We start from the raw sequence: 19,568 nt of genomic DNA, 5'->3' as shown, positions 1-19,568 counted from the left end.
TCTCTCAATACCATGAGGCCGAGGAGATGGTGAACTACTATTGGCCTTCTTACCACAAACCGCTATATTGAAATATGCCCTTTTTCTTAACTTCGGAAAATTACGTTTAGTTACAATTGACCTTAGAGCGGGTATGATACGTATTAAAATGAAGGAGTGTTATGTTTAATGGTGCATTGTCCTGTAAAAACAATAAAACTATTGCTTTACAGTTAATGTATTGTTATTGGTTTTCATCTGTATATGGCTGTGTTGCTGCCTGTAGACCGATTTGGAGACATGTAAGTGTGAAGAGAGCTGTTGAACACACCTCACGAACCAATGGCCCAAACGGCCCATTGCCGTTCTCTCTGCACCTCTCTCACAGCACAGTGAACACCCTGCTGTGACGTCGTCACATGTTGTCTCAACCATACAAATAGAACAGGTCTCAACTCCCTCATGTGATATGCTAATGTTTCATAGTCATGTTTAGTTTAATTCAATAACTTTACAACTTTATTACTTATTATATATTAATAAAGTTATATTATATGTATTACTCCGCTGTAAATTCCCCCCTATATGCCTGTCAGTCGTGTCACTGACCCGACACTCAGGTCAGGTTCACTGTTCATCTCATTCAGAATGAGGAGCTTATAGGGGTAGAATGATGATGATGATGATAACGAGAAGCTGCTCTTAGCTTTCAACATGCTGAATGTGTTTACATGCTCAATTAGTAGGCCTACAGTTTGTGGGACATTATCAAAGATTCATTTTACTTTGAGTCAGTGAAAGTAGAACAAATCTTAAGCTCCTCAACCTAGAAAAAAAGTCTATTGGTTGTCCTCCTATTTGAACTTGTTAGGCCATACAGAATAGTGTCAGTAGTGTATGGTTAAATATGTAACTTGTAGGGAATAAATCCAATACTATAGGCAACTGAGGGTCTCAAAGATTACACTCACTTCCCCAGCTGGTGCTCCAACCACTGACCTATGGAACATTCACTGTCACTGCAATGTCTAGCACACACCCGGGGTTGAGAGAATAAGGTGGGTGCTGCTACCTGGAGAAAGAGAGGGGAGGAGGTAGGGGGTGCCATGGTGTAGTAGGGAGAAGTGGAGTGAGCGGAGAGGATAACTTGTATCGCCTGCAGGTGGCGTTCGCACCTTGCAGATGTAGCGTACAACGCCAGAGACAAGCCGCCTGTTGGTGGAGCATCTCCGGACGCGCAAGAGTTAACGGGGCTCTCCACTCCTGAGTTCTTCTCGGAGAGGAAAACAGATCCAAACGATCGGTTAGAGGGCTAGGGGATGCAGGACGGGGCATAAGAAATAAAATACTGAGGCGAAAAATTGAGGGAACACTGATGATAAAAAATATGGAGGACCGCCTCAGGAACTTTGGAGTAAATGACAATACAGTGATCTAGCCAGCGCCGAGATTTTTTAAGATACTTTTAGAATCCTTTCTCCTGATACATCTGCAATGATGCGGGTTGTGGATCTGAGCAGGACCGCTGCGATTGTGTTTTGCCTTTTGGGATGCAATGTCTGGAAAGCGGTTACCAAAACCCTGCTGGAGGACAACGATACTAAAGGTAAGAAGACGAGTAAAGTGAAAATAAGTTTTACAATATTATTAAGCGCAATAATCCTGTCTTGTTACTTTGAGATTGATCGCTAACGTTAGCCAGCTAGGATAGCTCTTAGTTAGCTAACGTTCGCTAGCACACCTTATTTGATGGTCAATGATAGCTAGTCTTTATGTGGCTAATCTGACAGGTTTCAGGCACACAACTGAATGCATTTCTCTCTCTGACCGTCCATGTTTTTCCTTACCATCCTGTCTTAAATTGCTTCAAAGTCCTTTTGTGCTCCACAATGAGCCCTCTGGTGAAAGAAAAGTAGCAAAATCTGTTACCACCACTAGCCTATGTTGCAGGGTCAGTCTAATTGCTGCAATGGTCGAAATGGAAGATTTGTGTTCCATAAAGCTAACAGTATATCATCGACAGCCATTCAAAATCTGTATTTTTTAGTGGGACTTTTTTAAACAATGAATGAACATTTTACCCAGCTGATGCACATTCCATGGATTAGTCTGATCCATGTTTCACATAAGCAAAATAGGATACTGACGAGCTTGCCATTATTTTTTCTCATAAAGAAAATGAGTTCTTCATCAAGAATAGTGCAAATGTTATCTGCAATTTGTTTTCATGTTATTTATTTAGGTAATTAACATCACATTCACATGTAATGCATCTTTGTTTGAATGCTTCAGCAGTTCAAGTGTGAATTTGACCACGTATACAGTTAGCTAGGATTTGAGATTGATCCAGCTCTAACTATAAGTTATAGGCACACACACACACAAACTGGACTGGGTTATCATGGGCTTGGCTTGGCAGGGTTAGCTGAGAAAGATGATTGTACTTGCCTGTTTGAAGGCTTGGCTGTTGGTCTTGCTTGTATCCATCTACAATTACTATTCTATAATTCTCTCCTATCTGTGTTGTGCTCTGTATCCCTGCTCCCTGGTTTCACAACATACTAGGACAACATGTGCTGCTGGGTGATGGGGTTACTGTAGCAACTGAGTGTTCCCTGTTGAGTGATGCAACAGAAGTCTGGAAGGGGTGTAACAGCATCAGAAAACACACACACACACACACACACACACACACACAATGCCAATCAATCATGTGTTTTTGCGCCTTAGAGCACAACTAGTGCACTTACTTATTCAGTGCGTCTGGAAATAGAGAGGAGTTGGAGGGGTAGAGAGAAAGAAACAGAGTGAGTGGGAGGTCAGACAGATCCCTTTAGACATTCTAGGCCAAGACCTACTCTTTTCCCTTCGTTGCTATCACCTAGATTTGAGTCTTGGATGATCACTCCATGATATTCCTCTTGTAACAGACATAAGCGAAAAGGCAGCTTGTGCAGCAATGTACACACATGCACACACAGTCTGAATGGCTGCAGTGGTATTTCATTCAGCCACTCCAAAGCTGCCCTTTTATAGATAGAGGAAAGAGCTTCCAAGAGCAGCCACATCTGTTTCTCCCATTTACACACACACACACACACACACACACACACACACACACACACACTCAAACTAACTGCCTGGAGAACAAGGCAGCACTGTGTTGGTTCTTCAGTTTTGACTTTTTTTCTCTCAATCATTTTCTTTTCTAATTCCATCTGACAGACTCTTTGTAGTCCGAGTGGCAAGTGGCAACAAGACACCTGAGACGAAGCAAAAACGGGACACACAACTGTGAAGTCAACAGTTGTTTTCAAAGATTTTCATTTGAATAATGAAGTGTCTGTAATAATCATGTGATGTCAACACATGACAGGCCTATTTGCTCCAGGAAGTAATGACTGCCATTGAATCATGTCCACTGAGTGGATTATCATGCTTTTTGTTTGAAAATCCTATGGTCTCTCTCTCTCTCTCCCTCCCTCTCTCTCTCTCTCTCTCTCTCTCTGTCTCTGTCTCTGTGCTCTACCCCAGTCTGACCTTCAGTCCCTCCCTGGGGGTGTGGTCTGGTCGATACTGAGGGCTTCTCCTGGTCCAGTGAGCTGTGTGGAGCCAGGCAGATACTCTACACTCCACACAACAGATATAGATTTGCCTCTCATTACTGCAAAACCATAATATGCTTCAGCTGGGAAGGCTCACTATAGTTAGAGCAAAGAGGTGCCAGGAAAACCAAATTCTGTTTTGTCATTATTGATATTGATAAACTGTGTGTGTGCGTGTGCGTGAGTGCACGTGCACACAATGTGTGTGTCTGTGTTTACATCACACTGCAATGCAGCACTCTGCCTATTGCAGTGCCTGTGCACAGACTACTAAACCAGCAGATCTTTTTTATTTTTTTATTATTATTTTTAAAAAATATGTTTTTAGGGCATTTCTGCTTTATTGGGAAAGAGACAGTAGAGATTGACAGGAAGGATGGGAGTGAGAGAGAGGAGGGATGACATGCAAGACAGGTCAGGGGTCGGAATCGAACCGGGAACCTTGCGATTATGTGGTAAGCGCATTAGTGTGCTACGCCACTAAGCACCCCTAAACCAGGAGATCTTGATAGTGCTTTACTCATACACGCACATGCACACCTTGTAGCTATATTTGTACAAAGGTCCGAGAGTGGTTCTGCAAAAACAATCCCACCAAAAGAATAATCTGTATCAAAACAAAGGAAGTGTGAATTAAATAGTTTCTCTCTGAACATGATAAAATGTAGGGTTTGTTTGTAATGTGTGTACAAATATAAACATGAAAGAGATTGAGAGCAGGACAGGAGGGAGAAATGGGGAACTCCCAATACTAGCTAGCCTACCTCATCCTGTTTCCTTGTGGCTGGGGGCAGCAGAGTGGAAGCCTGTGATGTAACCTGGCTGCCCTGTCCGTCTCCTGCAGAGTTGATGGGATAACTCTTTATACCTTAATCTCACTTTTAATCCCGACTCCAGAACAATATAGAGTAAAGATGAAACCTACTCTGTGTTAGTGTCTGAGCCCTAGTCTACCGGAGAAAGTGTTTGTTTAGTGGCATATTTTGAAGATATTCCAGTGGATTATCCATATCCTATTACATGTGTTTTGTGTGAGGTGGTGGTAAACCCTGTTATGAAATCAACAAGGTTTGGCTGGTAAATGCTGCAAGTGGCTAACTTATGTAGCGCGGACTGGAAGTATGGAACCTTATACTGCACTGTATGTTGGCACAAACCCACTCAGCCAGAAGTCACCGGAGCAGAGAGCATCTGCTTCCCTCTTTACTGTCCGAGCGTCAAACCCCTTACCCACCCAGTGGAGGACAATGTCAATGTATTGTTGAACTCGCATCAATGACCAAATACGTTTTCCCTTCTGTCTTTTAGTTCAGTTTTCAATTCACAGGGGAGAATCATATTTGGTTAATGCCCATCTTCCAGTGGGAGGCCCTGTTATTCATTCAGCTGATGAGAAATGTCACATTATTTATTAAAAGGCCTCTGGTTGTGTGGATTGACTGAGAGCTGACATGCTGGCTGTCCTGCCACTGTAACCTTGGCGGCGGGATGCCATCAGACAGGCCTCAGTGATGCTTATGTTGTACTGTCGAGTTAAAGCAGAATTTTACCCTGTTATCCAGTGGATTTGTTGTTTTCATTATTCAATAGTTGACACATTCCCAGAATGTCTTGTTTTAAAATGATCTCTGAGTCTCAAGATGTCTCGTTTTGAATGCCCTGACCAGTCCTGATATTCCAAATTGCCCATTTGAGTCAATTCCTACAACTCCCCCTCTCACACGAGGTCCTTCTGTTAACAGTGCTAGAGCTAGCGTGTGCTGCTCTCTGGGAATCTCTGGCGTAGTAGAGCAGAGCAGGGTCAGAGTGCAAAAAGATTCGTCTGACGTTTTTTTAACGTGGTATGAGACTTTTATATGAAGTAAACACAGGCCTCGCTTTTTCGATAGCTAGGATGCAGCTGCACGCAATATGATGATAGTTCAAGACGGTAAGCATTATGTATTGACCATAAATACACATCAAAATGGATTTCGGGTAAACTTCCCCTTTTAAGTCAACAATTGTATTACTTTGTTTACTTGGATCAAATATGCTAAGTGGGCAATGCCTTTAGTAGAATCACATTAGCCTATGCTGTGTGTCTCATGAGCATAGTTGATTTTCACACCACTGTCATGCTACGGCCTGCGCTTGCACCAAAAAGGACCGGTAAAGTAATGTAAGAGGAAACAATATAGGATGTTATGTGAATTAGATAAACTTGCTACTTACTCCTTTTGCATGTAATCCCTTGACTTTTAGTACTTTTTTACTACTAGCCCACATGTCCATACTATTAATGGAACCTTGAATCCCACGTTATGTCGACCCTTTCACAAGTAGCTAAAAGCAGCAACTGGAGTGGTCAGTCAGAAAAAGCGATATTATAATCTCTTCATTATTACGGTTCAGTGGTGCCCAACCCCCTCCCTCACAGCAGTGTCTGATCAATAACCCCTACGCACACACACACAATCTCTCTCTGCTCTCATACACACAAACACACCCTGCTGCTTGGGCTGCTGTTGTTTGGGCTAATTGGTTCGAGATCGCAGCATCGGGTCAGGAAAAACTCCCTTTGATGCCTTTATCCTCCATATGGCTCACACACACACACACACACACACACACACACACACTCCCTCCCTCCCTCCCTACAGAGTCAACTGAGGAGCTATTCACTGAGTTATGGTTTTAACAGGGTTGCTTAAACACAACCTCTCTCTTCTGACCCATTCTGATCGGCCATTGTTCTTGTCTCCCCTTGTGTATGTGTCTGACTACCCTCTCAGACAGAGGAGTCTCCCTAGCTTGTTTAAGGATGATATCACCAGTGATTTATTGGAGATGGGGAGGGGAGTGTTGCTGTGTGTGTGTGTGTGTGTGGCAGGCAGGCAGGCAGGCAGGCAAGCAAGCAAGAATCTCTCAGGGGAGCTCTCCAGAGTGAGCACAGCTGGTACCCTGACGATGGACACCGGGACAGGAAGTGATGTAATGCTTTTAGAATCCCTCCCCCCTCTCTGATCTCAGTTGGGGGATGGGGAGGTGGTGGCTTTGTGCGGCGGGACAGTGGGTATTTTTAAACCTTTAATGCATAACACTGGTGCAGTTCACTGATGCACTTATACTAACTGAGTCTGCACTTATCAGAAGTGGTTTGAAATGGATCAGAGTCAGATACAGACATGTGTTCTGTTGTCTAGTCTCTCCTTGGTAGGGCCCATTATGTCACTGTCCTGTTGCTGTATGTCTCTATGACCTGTCGCCTCACTAAGGCACACCCCCTATCTAATGGGGGAGAGGGCTTGGTCTAGCCAGGGGTGTGTGATTTGTGAGTGATTTGGGGGGAGAGTTCTGTTTTAGGGTGGGGTGAGTGTGGTGTGGGTGTGTGTTCTATGGGTAGGGGTAAGGGAGGGGGAGGGGCAAACCCTTTTAAACTTAATTAAGAGGTCGTCGTGGGTCAGCTGACAGCCAATGATCAAACAGAGGTCCTGTTGTCGTGGATACAGGGGTCTGTCACAAGGAGGAATCTAGATGAGAGCGAGTGGAAATGTAAGAGGGTCATTGATTTTAATGACTGCTGAAATGATCACACTGAATGATTGATGTGAATATGAGAGAGAATGAAAGTGTGCATGTGTGTGTTTATTGTGTGGAGGCTGGAGTAGGCCTATTGTGTGTGTGTGTGTGTGTGTGGCTGAAATGTTTCCTTTATGCAATATTGAGGCAATTATTATTATTGGGCAATTCCACGGTATGCCAAAGTTTAACAAACCATACAACTCTATGCACAATGAGTACTTCTAACAATTCCCACTGAATAAAGAAAGAAAGTTGAAGCTGTGGCAAAAGCAGTTACTAGTTAGCGACATTTTACTGCTGTTACACAGTCAGTCAGAGGTTTGTTTACACTCTCTTTGTACCAAATCACCATTTAAGCTGTTAGCCAAGCTCTTTCTTTGTGAAATTAGTCTGAAATGGCCTTTTGTCAGCTTTGTCTCTGCTTGTGTTTCAGCAAGCATGTGAATATTTAGTTTTTTGTTATTCTGTGTGTATTATGTAAAGGTCTAGACACTGACCTAAGAGACTAGGGTGTGTTAACACTGGTACTGCTGGGTAGGTTCTGCTGGCTGCTGGGACTAGCGTAATACATAACAGATTAATAATGTAGTGTGTGTGTGTGTGTGTGTGTGTGTGTGTGTGTGTGTGTGTGTGTGTGTGTTTGGCCGACAAACGACTATTCAATAGAGTTATATACAGTATGTCATTCAGCCGTTTCCAGAAGAGAGTATGTGTGTTTTTGAGATCAACAACAGTGTTTGAGTGTGACCACTTTCAGACACATTCTTGGACTGCTGTTAAAGGATGTGTGTGTTTTCCTCCGGTGGCCTAAGGAAACAGAGAAGAGGGAAACAACCCATTGTTTTGGCGGTGAATCAGGAAATGGATCTGTAGGAGTCATTGTGATTGGCTGTTTCCCTCTTGGAAAATTCTGGGGCAGAAAGCACAGTTAATAGTTTGAAAGATGACACTGTAGCCTATATATGATCAATGCACTGTGGTATGGTATGATGGTTCTGAATATAGGCTTTCTACTCTACAGTATATATGTATGTATGTGTTTTCTGTTGCTCTTTCTGATTCATGATGATTTATTGAACAACCGATCGACAAGGCTGACTTTGTTAATGGAGGTTTTCAGGATCTTATTTGATGTATTGTTGGGCTACTTTGATTTATGATATCTCTGTCTCTGTCTCTCTCTCTCTGTCTCTCTCTCTCTCTGTCTCTCTCTCTCTCTGTCTCTCTCTCTCTCTGTAGAGGTGACTCTGAAGGTTCACCTGAGTGACGCCAGCACACACCAGCCTCTTGGCGGCGCCACCATCGAGCTCTTCACCAACCACACCCCCGTAACCACGGAGACCTCCACCGACGGCAACGCCTACCTCCGATTCCCCTACCGCCTTGGAACCCCACTGGTCGTCACGGCAACCAAACAGGGCTACGTTCCAAACTCTGCCCCCTGGAGACCCACCAGACTGCCTGGTAGGTCTGTGTGTGTGTGTGTGTGTGTGTGTGTGTGTGTGTGTGTGTGTGTGTGAGAGAGAGAGAGAGAGTTTGATAACTGCTTTATGGAGGCGCCTGTGCAGGTCAGTGAGTGTGTACTGCATGCAATGCATGTGGATGTAAATATGTGAATGTGCATGTTTGCGTGTGAGCTGAGGATAAGTGGGGTGCTCCATTACTACTTTATTACAATAAGCCTGAAAACCCAGCAAGGGGGCTGCTTAATCCTCAGACAGACACACACACACACACACACCATCACAAGGGGGGGGTTCATAAAGACCTAGCAGAACGGCGGCCAAATGGATTAGCACGCTTACCAGTACTGAACAATAGAGGAGTGAAAGGAGTGGAAGGGAGGAAGGAAGGAAGGAAGGAAGGAAGGAAGGACACGTTAACACTGGTCAATGTGTTAAGAACATATTTTCAATTGAATTTCAAGACAATAAGAATAAACATACTGACTAACTGATGTGCATTTAAAATCTGTTTTAAGAAGCACTAACATGGTGAAATGAATGAATTACATTATAATTGTATATTGTATAAGTATGCTTTGCAACTTTATTTGTTATTTGTTCGCAAATGTTTTGCTAATTTGAAAGTGTGTCAAAGTTTAGTGAATTGTATTTAATTGAAAACATGCCAATGTGTTTAGAACATGTTAATCTTATGTAACATTTCCAGATGGAGGGATGGATAATTGATTATTGATGATTATTTTACATATTTGATGGTCACACAAAAAATGATAGTTCTAATCTGCCTCTAACATTTGATCTCTCACAGTTAATTGTGTGTGTGTGTGTGTGTGTGTTCTCCAGTATTTTCCTCTCTCAGTCTGGACCTGCTACCAGAGAGAGCTGCTACCTTGATGGTGTACGATGATTTAGTACAGATCGTATCAGGGTTCCAAGGTAACGCTGTGTGTGTGTGTGTGTGTGTGTGTGTGTGTGTGTGTGTGTGTGTGTGTGTGTTATTGACTGTGTCTGACTTCTGGGCTTTCTGTCCCTGTTCTTGTGACCTCACACACATTAATAACGAAGGATGTGTCCACCTCCTTTCTAATGAAATGACACACCACACACACACAGCACACGTCCTCTATTCTTCTCCCCTTGTTAGCCAGTTCCTTTGTTTACGTGTGTGTAATTACATTAGATAAGGCTAAATTAAATTAGATTTGAGCTGATCTTATTAAATGTCTCTTTATGTCTGCCTTGTCCTGTGTGTGTCTATGACTGACATGTGGGTGAGTGATAAGTCTGTCTGCCTGCTGTCTGGCTATCAAACCACACACACATACATATTCCCTCCACCTGAAGTCACATTTTCTCCTGATTCTGTGTGAATGAGGTGCTGCTGATTCTCCTTTAAATTCTGCTGACTGAGCTTGGTGTGTGTGTGTGTGTGTGTGTGTGTGTGTGTGTGTGTGTGTGTGTGTGTGTGTGTGTGTGTGTGTGTCCTCCAGGAGGGCAAGAATTATGCTATGGTCTAGCCTAGCGCTTACGTTTTGTGCGTACATCCACACACACTTATACCATGGTGTTTTGAACTTGGCAGCTCAGGGGAGCTATAAACCTCGGCATGTGGCAGGAGGAAACAGAATGAGGGGAGGGAGAGAGGGAGAGGGGCGGCCAGTGGAGATGGGGCAATGGGAGGGGATGGAGAGAAGAGGAAAGGGGGATGGGCGAACAGAACAGATGAGAGGAAAGTTAAAGGAAAGACGAAAGATAAAATGTAGAGAACATGGCGGGGGGGGGGGGGGCACAGGAGGCAGGTGGAGGAAGGGAGAGGGTGTGAAGAATGAAGGATCAGCTTTTCATTTTGTCACATCTATCAAGGACTGATATCAGCTCAGACCACGTTCATTCAGAGAAGAGGATACACAGCTCAAAAGCAAACATGCAGCTAGCAAGAGAGTAAACACACACACACACACACACACACACACACACACACACACACACACAGTCTCTCTCTCACATATGCACACACGGCTGGGGCTTTGTCTCATGGCTCAGGAATGCACTCTCACCGCAGTGGAAACACTATGACATCACCTCGCTGAGTTCAACTACACACACGCTCCATCTATGTCTCACACACACACACACACACACACACACACACACACACTCTGTTATACACTCACTATGACACACTCAATCTGAGAGAGAGAGAAAACCGATTAAGTGAAGGAACAAAAACATTAGAAGGGAGGGATTGATCCAGAGGGGGACAGCAGAGGGATAGAGTCTATGCTGTTGATCACAAGTCTCCCTGATCAACATGAATTAGATTACCGCCGGCTTTATATCTGGGCTATAAAAGATAGTTTCTCTGTAGAAGCATCTTGAAGGAAAAAAGAAAGACAAAGAGAGGGGGTTAGAGGGAGTAATTTAGGTGTGTGCATGCGGTTCCTGACCTTACGTCTCCCTCTTTCTCCCCCCCCCCCTCCCCTCCAGGTTTGAGGGGCCAGCCCTGTGTTCAGTTCCAGCGTAGAGCCCTGAGCCTCCCTCCCAACACATCCTACACCAACCTGACTGCTCTGCTCACTGTGACCAGCTCCCCCACACACATCCAACACTTCCCTTACCTGCAGGGGCTGGGAGGCAATGGCACAGGTAAGGCTAAGACAGCAACAACGCCATTACTGATAGGACAAGAAACGATGGGGCAGATAGACAGGCAGTCCCAGCTCAAGATGGGATTGGGCAGATAGACAGGTACAGATAGGACATGGAGACAAGTAAGCATTAGAACAAGTCCTTAGAGAGGAGAAGTTCAACAGCCTGTGTGTCCAGAGCCAGGCCTGGTGGAGAACTTAACACAGCATATTACAGCAGCTAGTTGAATAAAGAAGGCTCGAAGTGAAATAGAGGTCATACTGTTTAGCATTAACTCAAAACACACCAGACCTCTCTGCCTGCCAGGGGCAGTCCTGTGACTCAACACACAGGGACGGGGGACGGTGGGGGATGAAGAGACTAGAAGGGAAAGGAAGGATAGAGAGAAGGGATGGGATGTAGTGGTAAGGGCTCGGGTGAGGCACTCTTTTTCATGTGTAAGAGGCTCCATCAGTGAGAGAGACATTACCCTGGAGAGGCCTCTCTATCTGCCCCCCCCCCCCTCCCCGAAACACAATAACCCCTGTGTGCCGTGCTCTTACACAAGACCTCTGTGTGTGTGTGTGTGTGTGTGTGTGTGTGTGTGTGTGTGTGTGTGTGTTTGGCCGACAAACGACTATTCAATAGAGTTATATACTCTTACACAAGACCTCTGTGTGTGTGTGTGTGTGTGTGTGTGTGTGTGCGCGTGCGCGTGCCTGTGCTCCCTCAGACGGACACAGCCATGTCTCCAGGGTGTGTGTCACCTTCAGGTTGAGTGCCCTTAAAAAGGATCAGCCCCAACCCCCACCAATGCATTCCCCCCCTCCAGACACTTAAAGAGACAGACAGGCCTACTTTCACACACAGTTGTATTCACAACATGCTCCTCCTTAGTCTCATTGTCCTTTTCAGTCGTTCCCTGTTTCTATTCCCTTCCTTTCCCTTCATCTCTTATCTTACACACACACACACGCACAACCCCCTCCCCTCCTCTCATCCTCCTCCTCTCCTGTCTCAACAGGAAGTGAGCGTAGGTTTGAGCTAACTCCGGTGGTGGCCATTTCTGTCCACCTATTGGCCAGTGAGGGGCTGGAGCTCCAGGTGAACGAGCCAGTCAGCATCTCCATCCCCCTGCCGACCAATAGCGGCCTTAAGGAAAACGACCACATTCCTGCTTGGAGGTTCGACCCACGTTTGGGTGAGTATACACACACACACACACACACACACACACAGACAGAAACAGGTTTTCCAACTGTCCTTGTCTGAGCGGAGTCGTGTGTTTTGGTTCCTTAGTTGCTTCCTTCCTGACAAGTGTGTAAGTGATTTGTTGCGGGAATGTTTGGCCTCTAAATGTACTCTCTGCATACATTCATACATATGCTATGATGATGTAATGATACATATGTTTCGGTTCCCAGAATGCTAAAGTAAACACTAGGCCGAGGCTTATTGTTGTTGAGTTGGAAAATTATGAAAAATCTATGCAGTAGTATTACAGAGTGCACCTCAAAGTACTGTACACACACACACACACACATGCGGGCAAGGGCTATGAATGGAATAATGAATATGTTTATTGAAGATTACCTAACCTAAGGCATAGAATTAAATTAAATTCTTAATGCTTCCTGATCACGTCCAGACATCACAATATAATTTGTTCTGCCTGCCACAGAGCATAGTCTAGCTTGCTAAACAATTTATGAAATCTTGGTGGAGGTACAGTAGCTTCTGTAGACCATCCAGCATGGATTGAGCAAGGCTGTAGCCACTACTAATAGAGTTTTGCAGCTAGATTACGGGTGGGCAACTCTGGCTATGGAGGGCTGCATTGTGGACATGATTTGGTTTCAGCCCAGCTCTAACACGGCCGACTCAACAAACTATGGTCTACTTCAAAGTTTAATCAGTGGGGCTAAAACACACACACACACATATATACACACACACACACACACACACACACACACACACACACACACACACACATACTCTGTAGGGGTTAATATTTCCACAACAACAGCCATCTTTGGACCTATCTGGTTCCCTAGCAACCCCCCAAATAAATAACCCAACAGAACGGGGGCTTCTAATTGAGTTTCTCCAGTGAGCAGTGAGAGAAAGAGAGTGTTTGAGATTTCTCCAATGCCTGTTAGGGGAAAATTTCTGGTTGATAATTGTCCCCTCACAAAGAAGCCAATGTTAGGAGTCGTTGTTGATTAGGCTTGCACATGGACAGATCTGCACGTAGACAAGAACACACACACAAACTAAAACCTGTTCTGCTGGTAGAACCTAGTGTTTCTTTTGTTGTGTGGTGGTTTGTTAGCATGAAGCAAAATTATGTAATTTATTAAAATAATGTTTTTTACAGAGCCTTTAAATCCAATCTCCAATCCAGTTATTCATGAAGACACAATACGTCCTAATTCAGCAGTCGGTTAGTGATGTAAATGCTGCATTGACTCTTCAGATGTTTGAATGATGATGTTGTCACTAAGACTGAATGGACCATGGTAATGTAAAGGTGTGTATTGTGTGTGTGTGTGTGTGACTGCGTGCGTGCATGCGTGTGTGTATGTACATTGGCACTGTGAGAGGCTTCTATACTGTTTTGTAAGGAAGCGTGGGAACAGTGGCTTCCATTGTCACTAATAAAAAGGTAATTCAGTTGGAGTTGAGTCTCCAGTGGGACAGTAGCTGGGCTGGGCTGGGCTGGGCTGGGCTGGGCTGGGCTGGGCTGGGCTTGACTCCGCGCTTGGCTAGGCTTGGTCCTTAGGGATCAATATGAGAACAGGCTGTGTGTGTGTGTGTGTGTGTGTGTGAGAGAGTGAAAGACACACAGAGACACAGACAGAGACAGACATATGGAGTTTCACAAAGATGCAGAGTCACAGGCTTTCGTCAATCTCCCTCTCACACACACTCTCACTCAATCTTTATCTCTATCCGTTCTCTCTCACTTCTATTCACTTCGTCTCTCATAGGTGTTCCTCCTCCCCCGTCTGTAGCTCTCTCTCCAGTAGAATAGTGCCCCCACTCCCGTACCAGAGGATTACAGAGAGACTCCACTGCCCTCCACTGTTGCTGTGTCTGATAGCCTCCTTCACAGATCTAGGATCAGCTTACCCTCCCCAGTTTCTCACCTAAACCAAACCCAAACCTGACCCTAGATCTGCCAATAGAGCAACGTCATCCTACTGCTATATGTGCATACTGCACAGTCAGCCTCCCTGGCTTTGTTGTGACTCAGGATCTGGCTCTGGCCATGTGGGTGCTCTATTAGATGGTGTATGCTGTCTCCCTGTGGTTGAAAGGAGAACTGCAGCAGCACAGAGTGAAGAGGGACAATGGAGTGCTCAGATTTACTGAGCACCAGTAAGTAAGCAAGTAGCTAAGTAAGTTAGCACCAGTGGGGAATTAAATGGTTAAAATCCTTCATTAGGGTCAGATGTCAGGTGAGTAGTGAGTTGCTGCCTGAGTCTATTCTGGGTTAATGAGAGGCAGGGTTTTTATGGCACTAAACATTTACTTCAAGAATGTTCCAACTTTAAGTGTGTGTGTGTGTGTGTATGTGTGTGTGTGTATGTGTGTGTATGTGTGTGTGTGTGTGTGTGTGTGTGTGTGTGTGTGTGTGTGTGTGTGTGTGTGTGTGTGTGTGTAGGGGCCTGGTTGAAAAGCAGCCTGGGCTATGTGCAGAGGGAGGGGGAGCTGCTTACTCTGAATTACATCGCTCCTCAGCTGGGATTCTGGGTGGCAGCCATGTCCCCGCAACACACAGGTAAAAGGTCACCCGAAGACAACTCTGAGAACAAACACCTCAGTTTCTGATTAAACATCCTCTCATTTGAAAAGTGAAATTATATGTGTGTGCGTGTGTTTGTGTTTCAGGTCCAGTGGTGGCGAAGGACATCAGTACGTACCACACAGTATTCCTTCTGGCTATACTGGGAGGCATGACTCTCATTCTGCTCTGCCTGCTCTGCCTGCTCCTCTACTACTGCAGGTGTGTGTCTGTCTCTCTGTGCCATCACTCTGGCTGTCTACTACACTAGGGTTGAAGTGGCCAATTATCTTATTTTTTGATAGTTGAGTTTTCAGTCATCCAATTGTCAGTAGAACGATTCTCAATCCAAACCTACTGAATGAGCTGAAATGTCTGTTTCTCTCTTTGCCCTGTAGGCGTCGTTGTCTGAAGCCTTGTGTGTCCCACCGTAAGATGGCTCTGTCCTCTGGTCTGGACAGCAGTAAGAGAGACCAGGCCACCTCCATGTCCCACCTCAACCTCATCAGCAGTGAGGTTCGTTTATCATCAGAGCCAGTCAACAAACTGGACTGGTCTTCATAGACACACACTACCCCACAACCTTGAAGCGGGAAATTCAGATTGTTCCCTGTCTTGTGTTCTTCCATGTTTGTGCCTTTTAAAGAGTATGTTTTTAATACAATCTTTATTGTTATTTTATCCTCGCTCATAGGTCCACCTTGAGCTAGTTTCTACAGCAACCGAACCAGACATGACTACGCCCATGCTCAAGCCCTCCTCCTACGATCATCATGACAACCATCATCACCATGACCTCGTCTCTTGCGGCAACCACAGCCGCTTATCAGTTGGCAACCATAGCCGGCACGGCTCGTCTCTAGGCAACCTGACACCTCGCAGCCGAGACTACAGGCAGTCTGTGGAGACGTTCCAGTTAAAGAGCGCCCTATCCACCGGGACTGACGGGGGCTACCGCCAATCATACACCTCTGTCTGCTCATCTGCCAACCAACTCCCGAATAGACTCTCCTCATCCAATCAGGTGCAGGCGTTAGCAGGACACCAGAGCAGCGCAGGTAACTGTGGAGGAGCATGTGTTCGTGAGGCCACCTCCCCCACTTCTCCCCCCCTCTCCCCAAGCAGAGGGGAGGGGTGTGAGCGGAAACCTCCTGACTATCTCCTCTCCCGGTCTGTAGACCACCTGGAGCGTGCCGCCGCCCTGCCCCTCTCCCTGCCCCGCCCAGGGCAGCTGCTGTGCTGTGGCTCTGTGGACCTCCTCAGTGGGGGGGACGGCTACTCCACGAGAGTGCGCCCCACACTGGTGATCCCAGCTCACTACATGCGCTTGCCAGGGGAACACCCCCTGTGTGGGCAGGCCTTGCTGCTGCAGACAGACCAGCAGAGCGACCTGGAGACCATCCAAGCAGAGCTCAACGCCACTCACTCTCAGCAGCCCCTGGTGCATGCGCCCTCCGACTATGCCATGGACTCAGCTAAGCTGGGACATGGGGAGGGACTGAACCAGGCAGGGGAATGGACCGGCCTCTCAGAGTCCATGTCTATTCCATCAGCTCTGGGGGATGCCGGGCTTGTGCAAATGAACGGGGAGGACACACTATTGGCCGAGAGGACCCTGATGAAACTTCGGGGAGGGAAGCCCCTCCCACACCCGCGGGCCTGGTTTGTTTCATTAGAAGGTCGCTCCAACGCCATCCGACACTCCTACATCGACCTTCAGCGGGCCGGACGTCCTGGCAACACTCCAGGAGCGGGGATTAGTCATAGCAACAACAGAGGCGGTAGGAATGGCAACGGTACCGACGCCAGCCTGGACTCTGGTGTGGACCTGAACGAGCCGAGAGCAGGGCGGAGCCGGCGGGAAGGAGAGAGGGAGGAACGGGAGAGAGAGAAAGTGAGGGCAAGGAGCGGCCCTCCATCCAGGGCATACACCCAGCTGGTGTATGTGGATGACCTGGAGGTGGGAGGCAGTGAAGAGGAGGAGACCCCCCAGTGTAGCCCCCAAGACAGCCGACTGAGACCCATTCTGCCAGAGACACAAGACCAGCGAGAAGATGAGGGAGAGGAAGGTGGAGAGGACGGAGTGGAGGAAATGCAAATACAGGAAGAGGCCCCCTCGCCTTCCTCCTCCTCCCCCTCTTCGCCCTCCTCCCCCCCTCCCCTCCCAGAGCCAGAGGGTATGGCCTTCAGGACTGAGCTTGACCAGACTGCGCTGCTGACAGTAGCTCCGGACAATGATGTAACCCAAGACGACGGAGAGGAGGAGAAGAAAAGCCCCTGGCAGAAGAGAGAAGAGCGTCCCCTATTGGCCTTGAACCTCAAATGACCCCCACCTGACCATTGAACCCTGAACTATGACCCCCAAAGTGAGACGAGGATACGTCAGTTGCGGTATCTCAAATGACACCGATTCCCCCTATACTGCCAGGAATGATCTGCACTGGGAACCCCACCAGTGGATGGAACACAATGAAACAATTGGAACAGCTGGCATGTGTACTTCCTGGTCTGTCTAATCCTACTTAATCTCATCTTAGCCCACCACTACATGGATCAACCACTGACTAAGCATGGTATAGACTAGAGCCTTTGCTTGAAAGAGACAGATGGACTTCTGAAGCAAAAAAGCATCAGAACATTTTATACACAACTGCTATGCCTTTTACGTACAAGCCTTGTAAGCAAATAGAGGTTGTAGTTAGAAGAAGAGAGAGACAATGGATAGGTCTCTATACTGGACACTGGCTTCCTTTCCTGAGTCCTACCTGCTTCTGTTCAGTGCTCTGAGAGTACTGGATAGGTGAAAGCAATACAGATGCATACTGGCTGGTCTTTGTAGAAAAGTAGTCTTTGAAGATCAGTGACCAGTGCCCAATTCCAAATCTACCCTTTGCCCTCACCCCTATGCACATAATGTGGAAAGTTTTAGTACTATTGCAAAAATTAAGGGCCTAGGGGTAGGGGCAATGTGTCAATTCAATATGGGATTGAGCCAAGGAAGTGGGAGAGGAGAGGAGGGTAAACCACTCCACGCCACAGATGGATGAAATGATGCAACACACCTTCCTCTGCAGGTGGTTATGGGTGTTGTGCCACTTGATAGTACCATAGTGTGACGTCTCTTAATACTGAACCACAGACTCCGGCATACTTTGCTCTGAACGGCTATGCATCACTTTTTTATACAGTTGCTTGAGATGCCTTTTTGTAATTTTAAGTACTCTGATTTTAGTTGCCAAGATGAAGTATTTTACTCAAGTAGGTTTATGCTATTTTTAATTCAGATATGTTGTTTTTCCCTCTGGCTTGCCTTACTGTAAGAATAGTTATAACTTTGTGTGCACAAATGCAAACAAGCACGCACGTGCACACACATATATACACACACACACACACACACACATTTATGTGAAACCAAATTGCTTTCTGTTGTTATTCTTTTACCACTACAATTGACTTCCTCATGTTCCAAGTGCCTTTGAACAAGTTGACTAATAGATCAGTGATCAGTTAACCTTAATTTATTTCTTGCCACCTATCTTCTCTGTATCTCTTTCCCCCTCTACCTCTCCCCTCTTGTCCCCCTACCTGGGGCAGACAGCATGCAGTAACCTCTCTCCTCCTTCCTCCTCAGTCCTAAAGGTGGATGCTGTGTGGCAATAGCTAGATTGTATGTGAAGACAATAAGCTGCAGGTTCCACTTGTGCATCTGCCTCTCTGTTTGTCTGCCTTGAGAGTATGCTTCTTTTTTCTTTCTTTTTGCAAACATGTGCCTGAGTGGTCATGTAAGGAAAATATAAGGCAAGTTATATGTGCGTGTGTGTAAGTCTGTGTGCACTTGCAAATGACAGCATATGACTTCTCATAGGCATATATGGCAGTGTGTATAGTTTCACTTTCCTTCACTTTCCTTGGTCGAGTCTTAAATGTTGATGTGTGCCCTTGTGTTGTGAATGACATCCTATCCTCTCTTTACCATAGTAACCACTTGGGGTGAGTAGTTTATTTGACTGTACACTCCACTCTGAATGTCTTAACAGGTTGCTTGTATTATAATTGACGCATATTATTCAGAATAAAGATCCAAACAGCACTGTGTGGTGTACATTCTTGAACATAAGAGAGTGAACAATCAGCAAACTTCGTTCAGACATATGGGTATTGTATTCTCATTTTCAGCATTCACAGTGACCATCTGATGATTAACTCTGATAACCTATGTCTCTACAAATGGGCAGGTGAAAGTTACACATGACTGTGATAAACATCCATATCCCTGATTTACACGAGGATCCGTGTCCCTGATATGTGTGAGCTGTATTCACGGTTGACTTCAATGGCATACATACAGTATTAGGTTCCATTAAATCCATTCCATTCTGAAATATGAATGAGGTAGTTTACTGCTTTCTATCGTTCTTCCTCACTTCCACCGATGCGATCATTTGGGGGATGCGTTGAAGAAGACGGCCCCTTGATAGCGCTGTTTCCATCCTTATCTCCTTTGTTTTTTTCATCCCACCCTCCCTGTCTCCT

At 45.8% G+C, this 19,568-nt stretch overlaps 1 protein-coding gene across 1 annotated transcript; it reads left to right on the top strand.

The window, feature by feature from the left end:
* Window positions 1-1,365: 1,365 nt before the first annotated feature.
* fam171a1 (family with sequence similarity 171 member A1) lies at window positions 1,366-18,984 on the top strand. The gene is made up of 9 exons (XM_083679089.1): window positions 1,366-1,585; window positions 8,388-8,612; window positions 9,458-9,550; window positions 11,102-11,260; window positions 12,267-12,443; window positions 14,913-15,029; window positions 15,140-15,254; window positions 15,431-15,548; window positions 15,727-18,984. The coding sequence occupies exons 1-9, from the start codon at window positions 1,474-1,476 to the stop codon at window positions 17,356-17,358; spliced, it is 2,748 nt and encodes a 915-aa protein (XP_083535215.1). The 5' UTR covers window positions 1,366-1,473; the 3' UTR covers window positions 17,359-18,984.
* Window positions 18,985-19,568: the final 584 nt, after the last annotated feature.

Source organism: Argentina silus (genome assembly GCF_951799395.1).
Source record: "Argentina silus genome assembly, chromosome: 10".
In the NCBI taxonomy this organism is placed as follows: Eukaryota; Metazoa; Chordata; class Actinopteri; order Argentiniformes; family Argentinidae; genus Argentina; species Argentina silus.
Note: the sequence above shows the minus strand (reverse complement) of the source record. Positions and strands in the feature narration are given on the sequence as shown.

Bases quoted from the DNA above. Each gene is read 5' to 3' on its own strand.
- fam171a1 (XM_083679089.1), top strand. From the start codon at position 1,474: ATGATGCGGGTTGTGGATCTGAGCAGGACCGCTGCGATTGTGTTTTGC. The intron at 15,030-15,139 runs GTAAAAGGTCAC...TTTGTGTTTCAG, and splicing joins CATGTCCCCGCAACACACAG to GTCCAGTGGTGGCGAAGGAC. The intron at 15,549-15,726 runs GTTCGTTTATCA...CCTCGCTCATAG, and splicing joins TCAACCTCATCAGCAGTGAG to GTCCACCTTGAGCTAGTTTC.